This window comes from Podarcis raffonei, chromosome 2 (assembly GCF_027172205.1).
Source record: "Podarcis raffonei isolate rPodRaf1 chromosome 2, rPodRaf1.pri, whole genome shotgun sequence".
Lineage (NCBI taxonomy): Eukaryota > Metazoa > Chordata > Lepidosauria > Squamata > Lacertidae > Podarcis > Podarcis raffonei.
This window is the reverse complement of record NC_070603.1, coordinates 69,831,422-69,854,855: the sequence shown is the minus strand read 5'-3', so window position 1 is coordinate 69,854,855 and position 23,434 is coordinate 69,831,422. Positions and strand designations below refer to the sequence as shown.

The following is a 23,434-nucleotide window of genomic DNA, read 5'->3' as shown; positions in this document are numbered from 1 at the left end:
GTGGCACCATCATGCAAGAAAATGGGATATTCCTCTGGATTTCTGAATGGAAAGCAAGAGCAGCAAGGATTTTCTCTGCAGAAAGGTCTTCCTCGGTTATTTTGGATGAGATGTAGATCAGACATATCACTGTGTCAACAAGGTAGGGAAGCAACACTGCCCCACATGCCTAAGTCTGCAGCTTCTTCTAAGTTCTGGATCATCAATGCTTGGCAAGAGGTTTTTTTGCAGTCTTTTTGTTAAGGACTGGGAAATTTTACAGAGAGTACATCTTATACTCCTTCACAGTAGATCTCACCCTTGCAAAGGGGGTCTTGCTAGGGCTAGTAGCGATAGTCAGTGGTTTCCAAATGGCTGGGTATTTGTTGTTCATTTCTGCCCCGGGCAGCACTTTGTAATGTGTTTCTTCTTTTAGGTCACCCTTCCCCAACCTGGTTCTCTCCAGATGCTTTTGGACTACAAGTCCCATCAGCCTTAGCCACCATGGGATGCTGGAAATTGTAGTTCTGCCTGGACACTGAGGTCCAGCTCTGAGGGCTTTCTGGAGGTTCCCTTACTGCGAGAAGTGAGGTTACAGGGAAGCAGGCAGAGGGCCTTCTCGGTAGTGGCACCCGCTCTGTGGAACGCCCTCCCATCAGATGTCATGGAAATAAACAACTATCTGACTTTTAGAAGACATCTGAAGTTTTTAATGTCTGATGTTTTATTGTGTTTTTAATATTCTGTTGGAAGCCACCCAGAGTGGCTGGGGAAACCCAGCCAGATGGATGGGGTATGCATAACTAACTAACTAACTAACTAACTAACTAAATATTAATATTCAAAATGTCTGGAGGGCATCAGACCAAAGGCAGCTGGTTCAGACTGTTAAACCCATATTTCTACAAAAACATTTTAAAAAAGGCCTAGTGAAAGGAACTGTCCACAAAAGCAGTATTTAAAGATTGTCACAAGCTGGGATATGTCAGGTAGGATAGGAAGCAAGTCCGAACAGAAAGTGGGAAGGGGAAGGAGCCAGCCCAATGTGTGAGAGTGGTCAACCCTTTCAGATTCATTAAGGAAAATGGAATTTGTTCCACTAGAGGGCACTGCAGACAAATCAATGGAAACCCAGCAGTCAGCAAGGGTTCTGCTAGAAAGATCAACCTCCATCGTTACAGGCCTCCTCAGAGCCAGCCAGCTTTATGTGGACCTGTATTCACAGCCCAAACAGCACTCGTGCCAGCCTTCACAAATGATGGGCTGGTGCTTTTTCCTACACAGAGATTATCTTTAGGTAAACAAAGACACCAGGGACCTACCATCAGCCTTCGCCATTCAGTGTTTCTCAAACCGGGGTCTCCAGCTGTTGTTGGACTGCAGCTCCCATCATCCCTGACCACTGGTCCTGCTAGCTAGCGATGATGGGAGTTGTAGCCCAACAACAGCTGTGGACCCACGTTTGAGAAACACTTGGCTGTTTCTGAATTCTCCACCCTAGTTTGTACAGGGCTGCCAGCTCCAGATGCTGAGAGGATTCCTGTGCATAAAGAAGGCTGAATTTCTCCTTGTCTGACTTTTCTCACCATAGTGGGAGGAAAAGCTGTAACTGGTGCAGTACCAAGGTCCTCTTTTTGGGTGGCCCAGTCAACTTTAATATTGCTCCCCTTTTCAGCACAGAGCAAGCTGCCTCCCAGACTCTTCTTGGACTTACCCAGTTAATGAGGACATATTTAGGGAGCGTGGCCTGAGGGTCTTTGACACTGCAGAATCCGTACATCACTTTCTGGTTCTCAAAATGGCTGGAGAGTTCTTGTAGGCCGCCAGCTGAAGAAGCAAAGAGACAGATTTTATGGGACACAGACCACACTGCTCTTTCCCTTAGGGACATGATAGAGCCAGGGCATTGGTTCATCTATCTCAGTACGGTCTGCGCAGACTGGAGCAGGCTCTCTGGGGTTTCAAGCAGGGAAGCTGGAGATGCCAGGGACCGGACCAAGAACCTCTGCATGCAGAGCAGATGATATAGCACTGAACTTCAGCCCTTCAGGTGGGTAGACAGAGGAACACATGATAAAAGGGACTAATCTCTCAACTTACTGGGTGTGCCCTTGCCACAACTCATGACCATTTATCTCCCCACCCCTTGCCACTTCAACTCTAACCCTGTTGAAAAAAATGGGATTTTTAGTCGTCGTCTATTCATGTATGCGACGACAGCAGCGAGGATACTACTGGCCCAGAGACGGAAAGAAGACAATGTTCCAACCAGAGAGGAATGGCTGATGAAGATGATGGACTATGCCAAAATGGCGAAACCGACTGGGAAAATCAGAAACCAGCAAGAGAAGAATTTTAAGAAGGAATGGAAAAAAATTACAATGTACTTAAGAGAACACTGTAAACAACTTTGGTGGGATTTGAGTAATGCTTGTAATGAACAAAAAACTATGGAAAAATGAATTACTATTTTTTTTAACAAATTAAAGAAAATAAGATAAGCAGAAGGGGGGGGGGGAGATTGATAATGGTAACCATGGAAGGGTGGAAGGAAGTCAAGGGATTCAGAGAATCCTAATGGAAGAGGTGAATGATGTGTTTGAATTTAAATTTGTTATGTAAAACTTAATAAAAAATATACTTTAAAAAGAAAAAAAGGAGATTTTTTTGTTTTGTTTTAGGAGAGGCAAGTTTGGTGTAGCACTGAGAACTGCCAGGACTGGATCGGCTAAGCAACATAAGGTTGCCCAGCAAGGAGGCAAGGGCAGGGACAGGAATACTCACTTCCCGAAGCAGCCAGTTTCAGGTTATCGGAGTCATCTTCGTAAGTGTACAAAGCCCTGCAAGTCAGAGAATCACACAAACAGGTTAGCATGTACAGATAAGGGCAGGACCGCGCAAATCCTTCACTATCCAACTCCTGCACCAAGGAAATGCAGATATAGTGCTAGGTAAAATTGGAGGCTAGGGCTTGGATTAAGCAGATTTGCACATGTTGGCTTATTTTGCTGAACTGGTTCTGCTCCTGTAGCCCTCGAGTAGCAGGGAGAGGAACAGAACCACAAAGCCCAACCACGTAGTCACTGAGGTTCTGGGGCTTCAGAGATCTTGGTGGGATAGATACACACTCTTCTTAGTCCCCAAGGTCTACAAATTTGATTTTTAAAATAAAATGTAGGTTTCCTGGTATGGTCTATGGACCAACACAATAAATACTATTTTAATAAAATGAAAGTTGACCCTCAGGATGCTGAATTCGGTATTTGTGTGGTGCTTGCACATGATGCACAATAAACACAGTTCTGAGTAAAGGACAACAATGTCTTGTCCAGAGAATGCCCCTCATTCCAGAGAAAGCCTTGCATTACAACATAATATATTTCAACCCCTCTGAAAGCCGGGCACCAGGAAACAGAAAGAAAGCAACAGATATTTCCAAACTTGCTTCCTTCCAAATCACATTTGGAGTCTAGGGGAAGAAATGATGGGCTCACCCACACAAATCCAAGATGATGTTCACTGTCATAGGGTGATGCATCTACCAGTGTCTTGGTTAGTGAGGGAAGATTCACAGCATGCTCTGGGATCCTATTCTATCACCCCTGAAACTTTGCTCTTCCTTCCACTTGTCCCCCAAAGATGCACATTCCACAAATTTGAGAATTATTTATAGAAAGCACCATGTATATTGGGCAGCAGGCACCCTCAGAGGACCAGGCCTCCTGGAGCATGCCTGGAGCAGAGAAATTAAAAATGCCCTCGAGCAACAGCAAACTGCCTGTCTCATGTGTGATTCCCAGATGGGCTATATTTGGTTTGTGTGCATGCACAGACATAGAGTCATTTGAATTAAACTATTTTCAGTAGATTTCCTAAGAAAAGCTCTGCTGAATCAGACCTTTTGTCTGTTCTGAACTTTCTGCCACTAAAGAGCTAAAGAGCCCCAGACCCAAATGTTGTAATCTTTCCTTATTTGGGAGTTTCTCCAGCCTCCTGGTCACTTTGGTTGCCTGTTTCTAAACACTCATCCCAGACTAGCAAGAGGCATTCTCAGGCTTCAAGGACTCATTCCAGCCAAGCAAAAGTACTTGGGTGGGAAGGAGGGCCAGTGAAGGCGTAGGGAGAGCTACAAGGGCCATATACAGAAGCCTAGAAGAGTTGCATTTAGCCATGGGGCCTAAAGTTCCTCACCCAAACAGATGCAACCCAGGACTGGCCTGTGCATGCAGGATCCGGCTGGGCTCTCAGTTCCTCCTAGCAACTTGTGTAGGTAAAGCAAGCAGGCTGCCATATTTGATATCACCAGTGTAGGCAAGTTCCCTACACTGGTGGGCTCAGTCTCCACAGACAAGAGCCCCTAGTGGGTTATTGCAGCATGCGCTGCAATGTCCAGTCCCCCGCAACATGTTGTAGACTGCAGGGGTCAGCAAACTTTTTCAGCAGGGGGCCGGTCCACTGTCCCTCAGACCTTGTGGGGGACCGGACTATATTTTGAAATAAAAAAATGAACAAATTCCTATGCCCCACAAATAACCTAGAGATGAATTTTAAATAAAAGCACACATTCTACTCATGTAAAAACACGCTGATTCCTGGACTGTCTGTGGGCCGGATTTAGAAGGCGATTGGGCTGGATCCGGCCCCCAGGCCTTAGTTTGCCTACCCATGATGTAGAGCAAGCATTTCTAGAACACAGCTGCTCCTCCAGCCTGCCCAGAACAAAGCCCCCATCCCATCCTGCCTGCCCTTTTTGTTTTACATTCTGTCTGGCAATGCTGTGATAAGGAGAGGCGCTCCCGAAGGTTTCAGCTGGTACATCTACCCCAACTTCACTTCCAGAAGAGGAACAGCAGGGAAGAGCGATGAAGAGAGGGTGTACAACATCTCCTACATTACGGGGGACAGTCTTCTGTTTGAGGGGATCCTCTGCTAGAAAGGTCATCAGGTCTAGGCCTGGTTGAAAGACAAAAGAACCCCAAGATGGTATGTGGGTGGGTGTGGTGCCCGCGGGGTGGGATGGGACAGGGCGCGCCAGAATCCCAGAGCCCGGGCCATGTTCTGCTCCTGTGCCCAGCAGTCCCATGTTGCTTTTTTGGGCAGTGCGGAGCCTGCAGATACCTGAGCCACTGTGTCACTCCCAGGAGAGATGTGTGGTTCGGGCGTGCTGCAGGCCCCATGATAAGTGCTACTCCCTGCGGTGTGGGGCCGTGTGCCCCACCCCCTGCACTATGCCTCTGGGCAGGCACAATCACCGCAAACACAGAAGTGGCACAAAAAGGGCAAAAATAGCCTTAAAGAAGCACAAAAATGGCACAAAACAGTGCTTAGGAACCCCACAAGCCTTTGCATCAAGGCCTGTGGGGAGCTTGAGCAAGGTTTGGAGGGAGCGATTGTGGCGTTCATTTGCAGGCTCTTTCAATTGTGTTCTCATTACACAATTGCACTTAAATGCGTGGTGCCTCAGAACGTAACCCCTGCGTAAATGGGGAGTCGCCTGTGTTGTATTTCTATTCAAATTATACTGAATTACTTCTAAATTTGCTTCCCTACAAAACTATTAGAACACGGCTTTTAAAAATGCAAATCAGCACCTGCCTTTGTCCTCTCTTTTGTTGATGCGAAAGAAAGATGCTTCGCTGGTATCAGTTCCAGGTGCTTTGTGCTCAAGTGAGAAAGACCCCCTCCGCCCATATCCCCTTGTCTCCTTAATGCTGCATGTGCCCGCAGGCCACATGCAAAAGGCTGAGGGAGGAGCTTCTGCTAAATGGGGAGAAATGAATGCGCTGCTGCAGCAGAGGCCTCACCCCTCCAGGATGGTATAATTGTTGCCCACCTGGGGAGCAAGACCCACTCACGCTTCTGGCAGTGAACTGCCTGCTGCCCAATAAGAATGTGAGGGGTGGAGTGGGGTGGGGTGTTAAGAGGCGGAGAGGGAGAAATAGTGAAATTAAAGCAGCAGTAGCAGCATATCAATGAGCCATCAGGGCTTGTGTGAAGGGGCCTCCATGGAAACCGTCTCCAAGATACCACCCTCTCTTCCATCTCTGGCGGGGTATAGCCATTCCCTCCATCCTTTGCCAATCAGCCAGCAGAAATCAGAACCAATGGCTTTCACACCCTAGCTGAGAGCACATGGGGGTTCTGTTCTCTTCGCAACCTCATTTCGAGACCTCATGCGAAGGGGGAAGGAAGGAGCACGGAGAATTGGTCCAGGTTGTGTGGGCGAAGAGACCGAAAGGGGGGGAGACTCCCTCAGCTTATCAAAGCAACCAGCATCTCTGTGTCACCATGGCAACCACACTGCCATCCAGCTGGGACACAGTTCATATGAGGAGGAAGGAGGTGATTTACAGGGGAGGCTGGGTGGTGGGGGTGGGAGGGAGGGGGGAGGTATTCGCTGGCAGCTGGCCCCAAATGCTGCTCCTCCCGTGCGCACCTACCGCCATCCTCTCATGGCAAATTAGGAGGTGCTTCCCTGCCCGGCCTTTCCACAGCTTACAGTGGGAGTTTGCTGAGTTGGGTCTCTTCCTGGGCATCATGTGCTCCATTTGCTGACCTGCCAAATTCTTTGGCTGTTTGCATTCCAGTAAAGGCCGGGGCGCCATATGACCTCGGTTCCTTGGGCCAGAATCCTGCTAGAGTCAGAAGGGGAACTCCACTGGCAGGAGGAAGGATGCTGGTTGCCCGGAATCGCAGGTGGGCAGAGGGCTCCCGCTCACAGGCATGCAAGGACAGGGTGCTGGACTAGATGGGCCTGTTGGCCTCATTCAGCAGGCCTGACACATGTTCTCAACTCCCAACATGAACTGGTTGCCTTTACTCCCTGGCCCCAAACCTTCCACAGCCGCATCTCATCACAATATTGGCTTTAGCAGAAGTTGCTTACACCATCGGTTATCTCTTTGTTTCTCTGTGATAAGTCTAGTCCTTTGATATGGGAGGAGGGAGCAAGGCTGCCATCAGCACCTGGCATCCTGCCAGGGTCTAGCAGCCTGGTAAGGCCTCTTCCTGATTACTGCTTATGAGCCCTCGCCTTAAATATTATCAGGCTCAGCACCAAGCACCTGAATAGTTTAGTTTTCCACAACACCCTCAACCTATTAGGTGTGAGGAGGGGTGGGGAACTTCAGGCCTGTGGGCCAAATGCAGCCCTCTAGGCCTCTCCTTCTGGTCCTTCTGTACCCCAAGTGTGTTTTTTGCCTGGCAGAGATGTGTCCTTGTGTGCTAATAACACCTCCTGCTTGCCTGGACGGAGAATAAAGTCAGATGTGTTTACTTTTGTAGTTTCCACACAGTAAACTGCCTACTGCTGGCATGTAGGCCTTGGAAGGGTCCACAGAAAAGAATGCAGCTCTTGGGCTGCCTGCCGCAACCAGGCAAGGCCCCTACCTCCAACCACTGACAGAAGAGAGACCCCACCAGATGACACTTCCTTCAGAGCATATGACTGCCTTCGATAGAGGGGAGTGAACAGTTGCCAAGGGAGGCTGGAGTTCTGCCCCGAACCTCCCCATCTCATGCAGAGAGGAATAAGCAGAGAGTGGGTGTGTAACAGGATGAAGGGGCATACAACCATGCATGCTGTGGAGAAAGAGCTTCTCCATCTCTCGTAATATTAGAACTTGGGGCCACCCAATGAAGCAGAAGGGTAGGCGGCTCAGGTAGACAAAAGCGAAATTCTGAATCACACAGCGCATAGGTAAACTGTGGGATTCACAGTATGTGGTGACAACCACCAACTTTGAAAGGGGATTAGACAAATTCATGGGCGATAAGGCTACCAATGGGATCCAGTATTAGAGGCAGTATGACTCTCAGGGTTTGAAATTAGCAGGGAGCCAGGCGCATTTTGCACCTAAAGATTCTCCATTTGCGAGCACCTCAAAAAGTCTGGGTGCCGTTTTTTTGTGCCTGGCTGACACTCAAGGATTACTGAAATGTATGTGCTTTGAAGCTTTGAAGTGTATGTTAAGGAGAGAGAATATAAGGAGTTTAACAATAAAGAATAGAATATTTTGAAAACTGAAGTATGGTACCAATATTTTTATTTAAACACCAAATTAGAAACGTATTAACAATTTATGGTAGACATATGATATTAACAAGGTGTCACTTATGTGACTTGCGCATTACTTAATGCTTATCACAATAATAAATAAAAGGTGTTGCCGCCCCCCCCCCAAAGGTAACTAGACATTCTGTTTTGGCGCCCACAACCCAGGTTCCAGGAGCCATCCTAGCTTTTCTATCCCGATTTCTAATGCTAAATTGACTCTAAAGTTGCTGAGGAAAATGGATGGGCTGCTAAGGGCTTCCCAGAGGCATCTGGTTGGCCATTGTGGGGAATAGGCTGCTGGTCCAGATAGGCCTGTGGCACTGATTCAGTAATGTTGAAACTACAAGCCTGCCTTCTTACTCCTTTTCCCCAATCACTGTGCACGATGCTGCCATGTTCCTTGGAGTAAGCTTTGCCCCTCCCTGGGGCTTTTCCCATTGATTACATCTGGTCTTGTACCTGGGCTGATGTTGCTGATTGGTGGGTCTTTATTTTGCCATAGTAAGAATAGAGGATGCTCAGCATTTTTATTTCATGACTCGGGGAGGGTTACTGTGACACGGGTGGTGCTATGGTCTAAACTACTGAGCCTCTTGGGCTTCCCGATCAGAAGGTCAGCGGTTCAAAACCCTGCAATGGAGTGTGCTCCCATTGCTCTGTCCCAACTCCTGCCAACCTATCAGTTCGAAAGCACACCAGTGCAAGTAGATAAATAGGTATCGCTGCTGCTGGAAAGTAAACGGCGTTTCCGTGTGCTCTGGCTTCCATCACGGTGTTCTGATGCGCCAGAAGCGGTTTAGTCATGCTGGCCACATGACCTGGAAAGCTCTCTGTGGAGAAACGTCAGCTCCCTCAGTCTGAAAGCGAGATGAGTGCCGCAACCCCATAGTCACCTTTGACTGGACTTATCCATCCAAGGGTCCTTTACTTTTTACTGTGACCAAACTGGAAAAAACATGACATCTGTTGTTTGACTGTACCTTCAGCCAAATTGATGGGGGGGGGGAGAGGAAGAATACTATTCTTAAGCTCATACTACATGTATATTAAGAGGGTGTTGGAAAGAAACCTACAGAAAAAGAAACCCAATTCTTAAGCTTTTTTCTACACATCTATGGAGCTGGATGAAAGAGGGCACCCATAGATTTCATAAAATTGGGAAGGAATATTTGCCTATGGGTCTTTTTAGCCTTCCAAAGCCATCAGCATTTCATAGCATTATAAGCAGAGTTTTATTACTGGCTATTGCTGCCTTTCGTACAGCAAATGGTTAGACAGTTCATCTGTGTGCTGAAAGCACCCACGTCAGCTAAAAGTAAGCTGCCTGTTGGTTCTTAGAATAGCATATTTTTACCCAAACAACCTGAAGGGACACTCAAATGTTTGGATGAGATTAAATGAGAATGATGTTATAAACAGTATTGCAATAGATTTGCCAAAGGATTTTTTTTAAGAGGCAAGAGAAGAGACTTGGGGACTGTCGTGCCAATGCTATGCTGTTCAATACAGCTCTGATGCTCTGATATAAAGGTCATCTCTTGAAACAAAGGACGTCTGGTAACTATGGCTTATGCAGACATGGAGTCACATGAAGCATACACTGAATTTATTTATCTATCTGTCTCATTCCGACAGGAGGGGGCCATGGCTTTCTGATATAGAGCAGTATTCTTCAACCTTGGGTGCCTGTTTGTTGTTGGACTCCAACTCCCATCATCCCCAGATAGCTGAGCCAATGGCTAGGGATGAATGGTGCCTCTGGGGCTGGCCAGGGGATGCTGGTTGCAAGGAGCTGAGGTGGAGTTAAGCAAGCAAGCGGACGAGGGAGCCCAGCGAGCTCTTGCTGTTGGAAATGGACAGACTAGTGGCAGGCAGGCAGGCACTGACCTTTCTTGTGCTTGCTGTTTGCAAGGCCTGCCTGGGAGCTGAGCGCCCAGTGCTGAAGGGGAGCCTTTCCGCCAGGCAGGCCCAGCAGCGCCCACTGCTGCCTCCCAAGGTAAGGTGCTGGTCTCACATTCACCTTTGGCCAGTCTCCGTTGGGCCAGTAAGGCTGGGGCCATCCTCTTCCTAGGCCCCTGTGGGGCAGTGTGAGGAGGCACCTTTCTTTGGGGCGGCAGCTCCCAGACCAGGGGCAGCAGCAGCAGCTGCTCAGAGGCCTCCCAAGGCAAGGGCAGGAGTTTGAGGGAACACTCCACAAGGAAGGGTGTTCAAAAAAGAGCAAGAGACCACCAGTTCTGCAGGGGTGACATCACTGGGCTCCTGAGCCCCACAGGGGTGCCACAGAAAGAATGTAGTTGGTCAAGGGAGCTGTGGACTCAAAAAGGTTGAAAACCTCTGCTCTAAGGCAGAGCTGGATAACCTTTTTGGCTCTATGGGGCTGCCCACCTGTCAATTGTATGTCATTGGGTGATTTGGTGCTTTGGAGCATCCAAGTCAGGATTTCACCTTGGAAGCAGCAACATGTAGCTAATTCTCTACCCCTCTTTGTTTTAGAAGGGATTTAAAGGCCACTCAGCCATGCAGGGGCAACTGCTCAGCCATTGCAGAATTAAACCCTATCCTTCTGCTTATCAGTTGGTGTCAATGAGTGGTATCTGCTGATTGACTTGGCATCAAAATGGAACCCTTGGTGTGTCAAGAATGGTCAGATTCCACAACTCTGCTCTAAGGAGCTCATGCAGCCTATATGTGAGCTATCTAGTGCTATCCTCATTAATGAATTTGTGGAGACACTGCAGACCAAGTAAGGATGCTTGGCTAAAGGCCATCCAATGAGCTGCTTGGCTGGATATGGATTTGAACCCAGGTCTCCTTTATCCAAGCCCAGCACTCAACGCCCCTATGCTACCACACTGGTTTTCACTTTATACCCTAAGATAACAAGAATTTCAGAGACTATACAAGCCTTGCCAACCCTGACACCCTCCAGATGTTTTGGACTACAACTCCAATCAGTCACTGTGGCTTGAGCTGATGTGAATTGTAGTCTAAAACATCTGGAGGGTGCCAGGGTTGGCAAGGCTGAACTACACTGTTCTGTTATTTATCACCATATTATCCTAAGCAAATTGGGGTTGGCCACTGTGTATCCACCTCAGGGGATTAAATAGGATAACCTTCCATACACCACACTGACAATGGAGGCTGATGCTCATTGAGATGGGTAGGGCAAAGGACAGGTGGTCAACAGTAGATGGAACCAGAGCTTTGGGGTCTGGTTGAGACCAGACTGAGATTAGTGGGGCAAAGCCCTATTCACTCTTATGGACCAGCCTCTACTGTACATGAAGTTTCTTGGAGGAAAAGTGGGACACAAAAACTTGATAAATTATACAACTGTCAGCAATTTTTTTAAAAAAAACAAACAAACCCTTTTTGTTTTCTAAACAGAAAGTGCCCTAATTTTGCATGTCTCTTTGACTAGATCCTGTGCCAGAATGTCAATAGTCTGCCTTCTGGAAACTTTACCAGCTTCCTGCGTAGTACAAACAGTGTGGAACATCTGCAATGGGGACATGGAGAGCAGAGACCCAATATGATTTGCCTGCCCAGTGCATTACTTTAAATCAGAGGTGGGGAACCTTCGTCTGATGAAGGTTCATTGGCTCACATGAAAAGTCAAACAGGGGCCACAGCCAATGGTGGGCAGAGCCATCATCAAGAGCGGGTGGGGTCTGCAGGAAGGCATAACACTCTTTTTGTACCACCCCATTCCCACTCTACCTTTCCCAAAGCGGAAGCAATGCCAGGGTTTTTATGCCATGGGGGGCGGACAGATGGACAGTGTGCTGGAGAACAGAAGAGGGGCTTCAGGAGGCAGAAGGGCTGGAGGATGCTGAAGGCTGCCTGAAATCAGGGCAAGGACCACACACCATCCCCATGAGTCTGGTTCCCTAACCCAGCTTTAAATGGTTTTGTCAGTTTCTCTCCTGCTTGTGAATACTGCTGCAAGTAAGTTCAGACCTGCCGGAAAAAACAGGAAATGCAGCAGGAGCTATATAGCACTCTGGTTTGCCCTTCAACATTCCTGAATCTATATACCCAAAGCAAACCCTGCTATGCAGAAGGGTGATCAGCTTCTGCCATGGTGGTGATGGTTGATGAAAGCAGGAACTGATGAATGGTTCATCAGCAGGACATTTTAAGATGTTAGACCCAAAACAAAGGCGGCACATGTGTGCACACAGCACTTGGCTCTGCTTCATCTAGCAAAACCACCCCATCACTGGGATATTGGGTTTTGTAAACTCTGGGTACGAGAGCATAATGTGCATTCTGCACATATGCAGAATTTGCCAGCAAGCTGCTTTTTAAGAATAACAAAAGATTCTAGCTCTCATGATTGCAGACACACATTTGGAATGACGTTGGCAGAGTCTGATATTCATAGTCAGGCTGCACTTCTGATTATTAGTGGTGCGTGCAGGATATCAAAATGGCGCCACCTACCTCCTTGCGCTCTGCCCACCCGCTCCAAGCCCCCTGTTCCCCCTGCTCTCAGATCCCTTCCCACTTCTGTTTTCTGCCACCCGAGCTCTTGCCCGAGGACTCTAAATCCTTTTCAGAACTTGCTCATTGCAGAAGGGGAACTATGCAAAATAGAAGAATGTAAATAGTTTGATTTGCATAATTTATTTTCCACGCAATATAATTTATACCTCTTTGGTATCAAGCGCACATAGCACCATCCGCCGCGAGACGCTGCGGAGCAATTTAGAGCGAAACTACCCACTGCAAGGCAAACACGGGGTCTCTGCCCTGTAACATTCATTTTCAGGAGGTAGGGGCATTTTCAGGGAAGAATTGGTAGGGGCTTCCAGCCAACATCACTGCTCCATTGCAAACTGGTGTTTCAGTGCCAACTCGACGCGAGCCAGTTCTGCCCCTGCCCCCAACAGTCCCCCCCCCCACTTTTCCCTCCACATCAGAGGCTAGAAAATCAGCTGGAAGAAAAACAACCCATCCTGCACCCCAGGGTATATATAGGGAGAAATTAGCATCTTCAGTGAGCGTTCGGCACCCCCACCCCCCAGCTGTTTCTCCCTTACAAATACAGTGGTACCTCAGGTTAAGAGGTCTGTTCTTAACCTGAAACTGTTCTTAACCTGAAGCACCACTTTAGCTAATGGGGCCTCCCGCTGCTGCGCCACCGCAGCACAATTTCTGTTCTCATTCTGAAGCAAAGTTTTTAACCCGAGGCACTATTTCTGGGTTAGTGGAGTCTGTAACCTGAAGCGTATGTAACCTGAAGCGTATGTAACCCGAGGTACCTCTGTAGCTCCCTCTGCATTACCTTTGCAAATGCACATCTGAGAAACAGGTTTTTCTTGAAGTAATGTGGGGTGTCCATAAGCTCCACCTTTGACCAGATTCACAGGGAAATCTCCAGGCGCAACCTATATAGAGAAGGGGCTATAGAAGACCTACCCCCAAACTGTAGCAACTGAACCATGGGGTGGCAGCCTGTGGCTGCCTAGATGTTCCTGGACTCCAACTCTCATCAACGATGACCATTGGTGATTCTGGCTGAGGCTGATGGGAGTTGGGAGTCCCGGAACATTTAGAAGGCCCTCATATTCCCCATCCATGATCTAAAGCCTTCAGAGTTGGTAGGTCCTTCCCCCCATCCAGGAAAAAACATGTGCTAGTTCTGTTGGAAAAGGCGCAACGCCCCATTGCTCTTCTCCCCACCTTCAGTGAATGCACCAGAAGAGCTGCAGCAGCAACAACTAGCGCACTGGAAGGAGAATGTGCTGGCTAAGCATTTCTGCGTTAGGTGGGCACTGCACCCAGCCCAAGCCAGGATAGAAGGGAAACAAGCTATGGTCAATCCCTTCTCAGCCCCTCATGTATGAAGACAAGAAAATCTAATGAGTTAACCACTGGCAAAAGAACCTAACACACTTATGGCCATACTTTTCAGCCTCTGCAAAGCTCATGCCTCCCTGGAAGAACTCTGGGGAGAGAGCTGTGGGTGGCACAGCAGGGGCAGGGACTGGCATGGAAAAGGAGCAACAAAGCTGGCCAAGGTGGGAATAGCAGAGGACTGAAGAAGAGGTGTCAACATATAAAGCAGCTTAATAGTGGTTGCTAAGCTTCTGGCTCACACCAAACCCAATTTATCCTGCAAGGGTCGTACAGCCACCATCCCCATAGTGGGAAGGCATGGTGCCATGCAGCACCCTTCCCATGGCTGGCTAGGCAAAGCAACAGCCACACTGCAGGGAGCCGGACACAGATAATGGCACAAATGAGATTGACTCTAATCCAAAAAGCCAAATCCGCTAATTGGCAGCTCAGGACCAGGCTCTTTCCGGGAATGGAGCTGCAGCTGCTTTCGGAGAAGACCTTGTGATCAGGCACACCTCTGGGCCCAGCAAGCGACAAAGGCAGGATGTGAACTCGAGTCCCCTTGGTGGGCACATGTCTTACTGGCCCAGGCCACGCAGGCACTGAGGCAGCGCCAGCAAACATGCCAGGATACTCAAAGCCAGCTCCAGAAGGTGGCGAGATGAGAAAGATGCCAGGGACCGGAGGCCAACAAGGGCTGAGGGAGCTAGGAAAAGGCAACGAGGATGTCCTTGATTTCCTGTATAATATCTGTCTTGTGCAGTTATCTCTCACTGGTTAAGGAACTATCAGGGTATTCTGATGCTCAGGAACCTCTAGCATCCTAATGGGGGTCCTGCAGATATTCACCAGGGTCAATATCAAGTGAGAAAGTGGCTATGGGGTTCTTACCTAGATTTATATGGCTTAGGAGATGGGGACCACATCAAGCTGTGCTCAGGGTTTATCAGCATGAATTATTCTGTCCCCGGAGAATTCATTAGCTCGCATACACATTGCTGATTCCTCTTGGAATCTGGACACACGCCCTGTGAAAGCAGGTTCCTTAGGGACATTACGTGATTGCGGTTCCAGGGCTCATGGAAGGTCCAGCACTGTGAAAGACAGTCCACGGCAACCGGGGGGGGGGCAACTCACCTTCCTCACAGCCCATCAAGAAGAGGAAAGAACACCTTCAACCTCAGCCTAGGCCGTATTATTTCATGTTGGCCTCCAGCTTACAAATGAGATATATATAGCCCGCAAATTATACTATATATTACACACACAAACATGGAATCAAAAGCCAGAGATTAGTTGGGCGGAATGTCCTCGCAGCCGTGAAGTCGCTGCCGTTTTGAGGGGAACAATGAGGCTGAACCAACATAGGCAGCTAAACACCGACAAAGAGCACGTCGACGCATGTGGCATTGCAGAACGAAGAAACAACGGACAGGGGCTGGCAGGGCAGCTCGGGGTGGAAGCGCATCAGAAAGCAAGAGGATTTAGGGGCTTTCCAGACAATGTGGTTTTCAGAAGGGTAACGAGTTCTGCTTACTAATTTACTGGGCTCCTGCCAGATGATGTCGCCCCAGCGAGAGTATCTCTTACTGAAGGTAGGGAAGAATTGTAGTTCCCCAGAACTCAACCCACTCAGTTCAACTGCTACAAATCTGAGATTCTTTTCCCGGGGATGCACACCGACTGCACTGGAAAGTACTGTGTGTTTGGTGGCTGCTGCAGGAGTAGCGGGGGAAGTGATTAGTTACCGCCCATGACATGATCTATTGCACTCCTCATTATATGCTGGACTCCACATTGTGTACTTGTGTCATCCTCCAAAACAAAAAAGAGAAAACCCAACCCTGTTATCCAGGCAGTAACCCAGTTTGGAAAGTGGATTAAATGAGTTATTTCCTTATCCAGGAAATCTCAGTGCCAACCAAGACATCTAGGGGCAGAAGGGCTGGGCTAACAACCCACTCGCTTTACCTTGGCTGAAATGTGTATTGGAGGAGAAGCAGGAGGAAGATTAGCACACAGTGAGGCAAACAGTTTAGAAACTAAAATTTGGTAGAACCATCAAAACTTCAGAAGATTGGACAAAGCGCTGGAACAAAGAGAAAGGCAGGTTCTGGTCTCCTTCATCTTGAATTAGCTTGAGGATGAGGACACAGAGGAAGGCATTAGCTTTTTAGTAGAGAGCCTAGTGTTTGAACTGGGCTTACTTTCTAAAAATGGCATTACCCAGTTCTGCTTTCTAGAAATGGTCTCACCCAGCTGGTATCTGGCCTAGTGTTCTGTCTAGCAGAGAAACAGTAAACATTCGTTTTTGAAACTTGGGGCGGGGGGGAGACTGACACGGGCTTATCAATTTTGGATGGCCTTACTACTTACAGAACTGGTGTCCCTTCTTTGCCCCTCTAAGTAGCTGGGAAAGGGGGTTTTCTTGACACAGGAGGCAGGGAAGTAGAAACCAGCTCACAGGAATTTGAGGACAAGCTGCCAAAGGACCGTGAGACATCCTCAGAGCCCAAGCAAGAACACTTGGTATTCTATTTTTTAAAAAACAAATTATTTGTTTTATAATTTCTTTTTTCTTTTTACTTCTACAGATGCAAAACGCCCTGTGCCAATGCAGCAGGGAATGCTTGCTATAGTTTTACAGTCTGGGAGGAAGGAAACAGGAAACCTGTATCCCTTCTCTCCTCTCCATTGCAGACATTACCCACCGTTTCCAACTGAATGGTTTTGTCCCCCCACCCCTTCTCACTTCAAGATATGACTACTGCACACTGCCTCTGCTTAGGGCTGAAATGCATGTGCATCCTTATGTGTGTGGGTTTTTTTAATAAAAAAAAGCAAATAAAAATAGAAAGAGCCACAAATAGACTTTCTGGAATCTAACGAAGTGTCTATATCCTCGGCAGCGGGGTTTGTCATGCTATAGCAGCAGCAGCATCAAGGATGCCACAATGCTTCCACTAAGGAGATGGGGGCAGGGGAAGCAGTTAAAAAACAAAACAGTGAGAAAAATGGCCCAAATCAGAAAAGCAAGTGGAGGGGAGGGGGAGAAGGAAGGATGCTTTGATCTTTACATCATGGCATCCAACAAAAAGTGAGTGGAAGTTTAGCTAATGTGTTTTTACACATCCCTTCCTTTAACAAGGAGCTTGGGGAATGTGCCCCTTCCTTCCCACTTTGGGCTGCTGGCTAGAAGACGGCCCAAGGTCACCTGGAAAGTGTTAGAAACTCAGATAAGCTAGGCACCACATTGCACCTTAAATCTAGCCTATGGTTGCCACAATGGAATGCCTGTTCGCAAGGGGGCTGGACTAGATGACCCTTGGGATCCCGTCCAACACTGATACTATGATCTCAACTACATCCACTTGACAGTAGCTTCTGCTCTTACAAGAATCTGCTCTTCCCGCTATGCAAGGAGGAGAAACACAAACAGTGGAAATGGAATTGACTGTGGACTAAGGCAGAGGATTTTAAACTGGCGCCCAGAAATCTCCACGTACTGTAATTGCAACTGGACCCGCACCAGTAGCAAAATGCGCTTGGCAAATTTCGAACACGGCCTGGAAAGTATCGCAGTCAAGCGAAGATCTGGGTCTCCCAGGCCTCAGTGCAACACTCTAACCTTCCCACCACACTGCAAAATGTTGTGTTCCTGTCTGAGCTGTCCAGCTATGGCCTCTGGTGGGGAAGGGGGGCTGCCTTGCATTGGGCAGAGAAACCGCATAACACGATTGGTACCTTTGGAATGAATGGAGCGGATAACTGGTTAGCTATCTGTGTGAATCCAGAGCAGCTCTGTGTCCCCTTTTCCCAGGTGACCTTGTGGAGCAGCCAAGCCTAGCACTAAAAGCAGAATCACCCACACTCACCTCCGTTCGAACAATGGGTAGCTAATTTTAGTAGTCTTTAGCCACTGCTGGTTTGGCCCCCCCATCCCACCCCGCAGCATGCCCCAAGCTAGCAGCTGGAGTCAAACATTTCCAAGGGCACCTGCAGGCATCTGAACTTGAGCGGACAGGAAGAGATAGAGCCTTTCACAAATGACAGGGATGTCTGGCAGCCCTATCATGCGAGTGGGGCAGAAAACCTCTGAATTCCCTGTCTCCAAACCGAGCAATTAGGCTGCTAGCAGGGGCTGCATACAACTTCTCCCTGGAATATAATTGCTCCCCACAGGTGGGAATGGAAGGAGATCAGCAGCAGCTGTTTTCCTTTCACTAAACAGAGCCCCACTGAGGTCCTCCCAGCGGCACAACCCACCATTGCCACCAGCAAGCGGCAGGTGAGCCCCGGCTTCCCTTCCCGCTATTTATTATTGTGTTTATACCCCACCTTTGCAAGGAGCCTAAGGTGATGTACATGGCTCTCCCCTTATCATCCTTCACAACAACCCACTGAGGTAGGTTAGGCTTAAGAGTTGGTGGTTGGCCCTCCTAAGGCCACCCAGTGAGCATCGTGGCCGAGTGGGGGATTTGAACCCTCGTCTCCCAGGTCCTGGTCCAACACTCTAACCACTACACCACCCTGGTTGCCTTCTCTCTTGCACTCCCAGCCAGCTCTGTAGTTTGTAGTGCCAGGATCTTGTCCAATGATCTGTGTGTTGATCCTCACTCCTCTTGCAGAGCTGGTGGGTTGCAGCATGCTTCTTAGTACGAGTGAAGCTGCAAGGCCTAACCCTCTGCTCTGGATCATCCCACCACGGGCTAGTCAAAAGGAGAGGAGTGTGGGGAAATGAGGAGCTGCCCAAGCCAGACGTTCTGAAATGAGAAGTGGCAGTCGCAGAGAAGAACTTCCACCCAACCGCACCCAAGAGCACCTGGATCCTTACTGACCTTCAGAGTTTCCTAACGCCTGCAGTGTTAAAGGGGGCATGAAATTCTCCTAAAAGGAGATAAGTTACACCCACCCACACCCACTTAGGAGGGGGAGCTCACCTATTCCACGGTAGTCATCGATTTTACTTTTCTGTTTCTGAGTAAAAATAAACCACGCGTGCACACAATACTCAAAACATGACCAGCTTGTGTTTAAAGAGACACCCTCGCTACACCTTCTCCCACCAGGCCACAATTCCAAAAGGAAGCCTTCTGTACTTATGGCTTATCCCAAGTGCCTGCAGTTAAGGGAGGGCTGAATGCACCAGGCAACAAAAATGTTTTAACCACCAACCAAGTATCCATCCGCAGCCAGGGCCACTGCAAGCATCTGCTGCATAACCCACCAATAGCACCAGGTTTCTGCAGACAGAGCAGGAACAAGACACCAATCCCTGCTGCCTGCCCCCCACCCCCAGCCCTAGAGTGGAAAGGGAGAGGAGCAGACCCCCACCCCCAGTGCCACCCCCCTTGTGCAGCCCCTGGCCCATGCACATGTGTTTCTAATGCACCGCGAGCCCCAGGGAACCCGTGTGCAGAAAAATGGCACCAAATTCCTTTCTGATCGAGTAATGGGCCCCAGCAGCCTCCGCATGGGGGAGGGGCAGCTTGGACCACCAGACCCTCCACAAAGGGGAGGGGGAGGGAGGAAAGCAGCACATGAAGCCTCCTCCTTTTGTGGAAGGGGCAAGGCCGGAAAACAAAGCTTGGCCTGAAGATGGGGAGAGCATTTAGGGATTCTCCAAGAAAGCAAGGACTAACTATCATCAGGCGGATTGCAGCTCTGGATCTGCACCCCGCCCCCCGCGCAACTTGCTCTGGATTCTCCAGTATTAGGCCGCAGCCTCTGCAGGCCTGCGCTCCAATGCAATCCGCACCTGCGCAACAGGGAGCATGCCTTACTAAGAGCACATGGGCTAATGTAATCCCAAGGCAGTGGAAAACCAAAATGTGGGCAGCTGCCTCTCATCCAAGGCCCACATCTAAGCACTCCCCCCCCCACTTCTCCCATGGTAGCCCAGGACCTCCTCCCTCCCTGCTAGCTCTCTGGGCGCCAGCTTCCAAGCAGGCCCACATGTGCCATCCCTACAGCTGGGGATTCCAGAAAGCACAATTCAGATGGGGCTGCTTCCTCAAGGGCTGGCTATTTTGCCACCGCCCTGGTGGGCCAGCCCTGTAGAAGGTCACAGGTGGATGGGAGGCGGCAGCAGCAGCAGCAGCGCCAGAGCCGAGCCAGCACTTTCTACCCCACCCAGCGCAGAGAGGGAGAGAGGCCTTTGTCCTTCCTCCACCAGCTGGTTTTTTTCTGCCATGTTCAGCACTTTTGGTGGCTCTCAATCAGGAGTCGCTCCTGCCAGGTGATTGAATGGATGCCCCACAGCCCAGTAAGCAAGCGCTGCCTGTCTGGGGATTTACTGCTCCCCACAAAGGTAGGCAGGCTGTCTCACCCCAATGACCTTGAGCTACAGGAGCTGGCCAGGTGCCCCCCCTCCTCCACCCCCCACTGGATTTCTCTGGAGCCTGGATTTCTCAGACCACATGCGCTGGTGCATTGACAGCTGCTGGCCCACCAGGGTGGGGCTCCCCACATAAAGAAGTTATTGTTCAGCCCCACCCCACCCCTTCACCCCCAGCTGCCTCTCACAGCTCCTGCCAGGAAACATGACCCAGAAGAAGGGATGAGCAGGCTCCTTCACCCCATTTCCTAGAAGCCCGGGCAGGGTTTCCTTTGTGCTGAAGTTCAAGTCCAGATTTCATTTTTAAGTGCCTGGGCTGAATCCTGGAACATGCCTCTGTGCGTATGCCATGTGTCGTCCCTATGCCCTACTCAGCCCAACAACACATTTAGAGTGAAGCAGCATGGCTTTGGATTGTTAGAAATTACATACAGGGCAAACGCAGGGCGGGGCTTTTTCATGCTATGTCTCTGCACGGTCTGATCTTAGTTAGCCACTTTGATGGTCTGGAGATTTTTTATTCTCCAAAGCAGCAGAGCTCCCCGCCCCCATACATTGCACCCTAGACCTACAGAGACCACCCACGTGCCACAGCTCTTGCGAGCTCAAGCCACGCTGGAGCTGGGGAAAACTCTCCCAGAAATGGGGAAGCGACTCAGAGGGAGCCAGAAAAGAGAGTCAAAGGGAGCCAGAAATCTCCACTTGCAAGACGGTTTTAAGGACAAGGTACTGGGGGTTCAACTGCAATGCTTTAGAGAGCAGGAGTGGGACCCTGGCGGCTGCACAGGTTTGCCTTTGATATTTGTTACCTTCAAATCCTGTTCTCCCAACTCTAGGCTCAAATCCCAGTGGTCTCCTCTACACATTTCCTCAGCTGCATGGCTTCCCAAACCCTACCCAGTGACTTGGCCTGCTCCAAAGGGCAGCCCAACCTTCCCTCTTCCATAGTTCACATCTCTCAGTCCCACTGAATACCCTCCCAACCCTCTCCTGCTGAGAGTTCAGCCTTCTTCTGCTCTGGCCCTCACTGATGCAGTTGCCTTTTCTCTTTGCCATCAATTATTTTCACACTGAGAGATCTGGGCACAGCTAATGGATCAGAGGCCTGCCCTGGGCCCTCAAAGTGGGGACAGCCTCTAACCACAACGAGAGAGAAAACACCTTGGAAGAGCACATTGCATGGGAGGGGGGCGGGAAGCCCCTTCAACCCCACACCAGATGGAAGGGACTTCCTTTCTCTCCCAAGGCCAGCTTGATGCAAGCACTTCTGCTGCTCAGGAAGCAGGAGCAGACACAGCAAGGCCAGCCAGCAGAGATGGGATCCCGGTGGCAGGGTAGTTGAGTTGCAAAAATACACACACACAAGGTGCCAGGAATCTAGATTCAGGTAGGTAGCCGTGTTGGTCTGACGCAGTCAAAATAAAGAGACCAACTAAGTTTGCTCTGGATATAAGTATTCGAGTGCATGCACACAATCTTTAAATTTATTTCAAGGTGCCAGGAAGGCAGAGAGAGACTCCAGTAGGAGGTAAGAACCAATTAGGTGTAGCGGTCAGAGGAGGGGAAGCAGACGTGATCCTCCCCAGATATTGCTCCAACTCTTGTCAGACTCGGCCAGCAGGAATGATGGGCAGGAATGATGGCAGCAGAAGTCCAGCAACATCGGGGGGCACCACACTGACTCCCTGGGTCAGGACAGGACCAGGGAGCTCAGGACTGGAATCCCTGTCTAGCCACAGAGCTAGGCCATTGGGCCAGTCTCTCTTTCTCCTTCTCCCCACCTTCTCTCTAACCCACCTTATAGGGTTGTGTCATGAGGATAAAATGGAGAAGGAAAACCAAGGATGCCACAGAAAGCTTTTTGGAGGAAGCATGGGATAAAATAGCCTAAATATGATAAAATAGAGATAGGTCGCACAACAGTGGAGCAGTGGGAAAGTCACAAAAAGGAATGATGATTATAGGAAGGGGGGAATCTGGGATCCATAGTAGGAGAGATTTTAGTAATATTTTCACAAGGGAGGTGTAAAGTTAGTGGGTGCAGTGAGTCTGAACAGTCAAAGCTGGTTAGGGGGCTAGATTCTCTATCTAGTCTCTGGCCAGCTTGCAGCATAGTAATTTATATCCTGCATCTGTGGAGGCAGTGGGAGTGGTTTAGCTTCTTCCTCTTCAGACTGACACAGGGCAGAGCACTAAAATCAGAGTACTGCTATAGAGCTCCCTGGCAGGAATATTTTTTGACTCGGATCCAAGATATGCTGAACCTCTAAACCTTTCTCTGCTCACTCGGAAGATCTCTTTCGCAAGCCGCTCAGAAACTGGGGCTAGAGACTAAATAAGACATAAAAGGCTAGTAGACCAACTGCTAAACCGCTGGGGACATTTACTCCGCAGAATCTTATTGGCTGCAAGGCTAGATTCTCATCCTGGCAATTGCCAGACAGGCACCATCTTTTCAGAAAGGATCAGATTCAGGTGAGTTGAGGGCAGCCCTCTGGTGAGCAGTTCACCAAGGGGGCACTAGGTTCCACTCAGGCTGGATTCCCTTTGTGCTCTCTTCTCCTTAAGAAAACATTGCCCAGGAGACAAATCCATTAGCACACCCAGAGCACTCAGCCCACTCAGAGCACTAGACACCACTGCAGAAGCAACCCCATTTTCCATTCAAGAGATCCCTCCTCCCCCGTTTGAGGCCCTGCCAGCAGTACTGATTATATTTCCCATCACCTGTGGCCGACATCTGCCGCTCACTGTCTATCATCCCACAATGACAGTCCATTGTCCTGGAGATTCGGGTGCCTCAGCATGGGTGCTACTAATTTTGCTTGGCTCTTCCTTCTCAATCTTCCCCAATAATCTCCTATGCACCATCGTTGATAACCAAACCATTATTGTACTCCTATGGCCCTCCGTACATTTTTGGACTCCAGATCCCATCTGCCCCAACCAGCATTGCCATTATAGCCAGGGGTGATTGGAGTTGTAGTCCAACAACATCTGGAGGGCCAAAAATATATCCCTGACATACTGACAATTTTACAGTGGGGAGGGGGGCAGGAAGGAAAGACAGACCCCTGCTTCTAGGCATTTTCAAGTCTGAAAGTGGGGACATTACTTCCTCTTTACTCTCTGCCTTCCTTAGCTTGCCTTTGTCTTTGAGGGTGACCTGTCCTCCCACCTCTCAAATTCATGCCTTTCTGAGCACACAACTG

At 49.2% G+C, this 23,434-nt stretch overlaps 1 protein-coding gene across 4 annotated transcripts in view; it reads right to left on the bottom strand.

Annotated features, from left to right (window-relative positions):
- The window catches only part of DBN1 (drebrin 1), a 40,561-nt gene that overhangs the window by 13,389 nt on the left and 3,738 nt on the right, over positions 1 to 23,434 (bottom strand). For all 4 annotated transcript variants that reach the window (XM_053377257.1, XM_053377256.1, XM_053377259.1 and 1 more), the window contains exons 2-3: positions 2,764 to 2,819; positions 1,694 to 1,806 (exon numbers count right to left, since the gene is read on the bottom strand). In XM_053377257.1, coding sequence (XP_053233232.1) covers positions 1,694 to 1,806; positions 2,764 to 2,819 — 169 coding nt within the window. The remainder of the gene's footprint in view (positions 1 to 1,693; positions 1,807 to 2,763; positions 2,820 to 23,434) is intronic.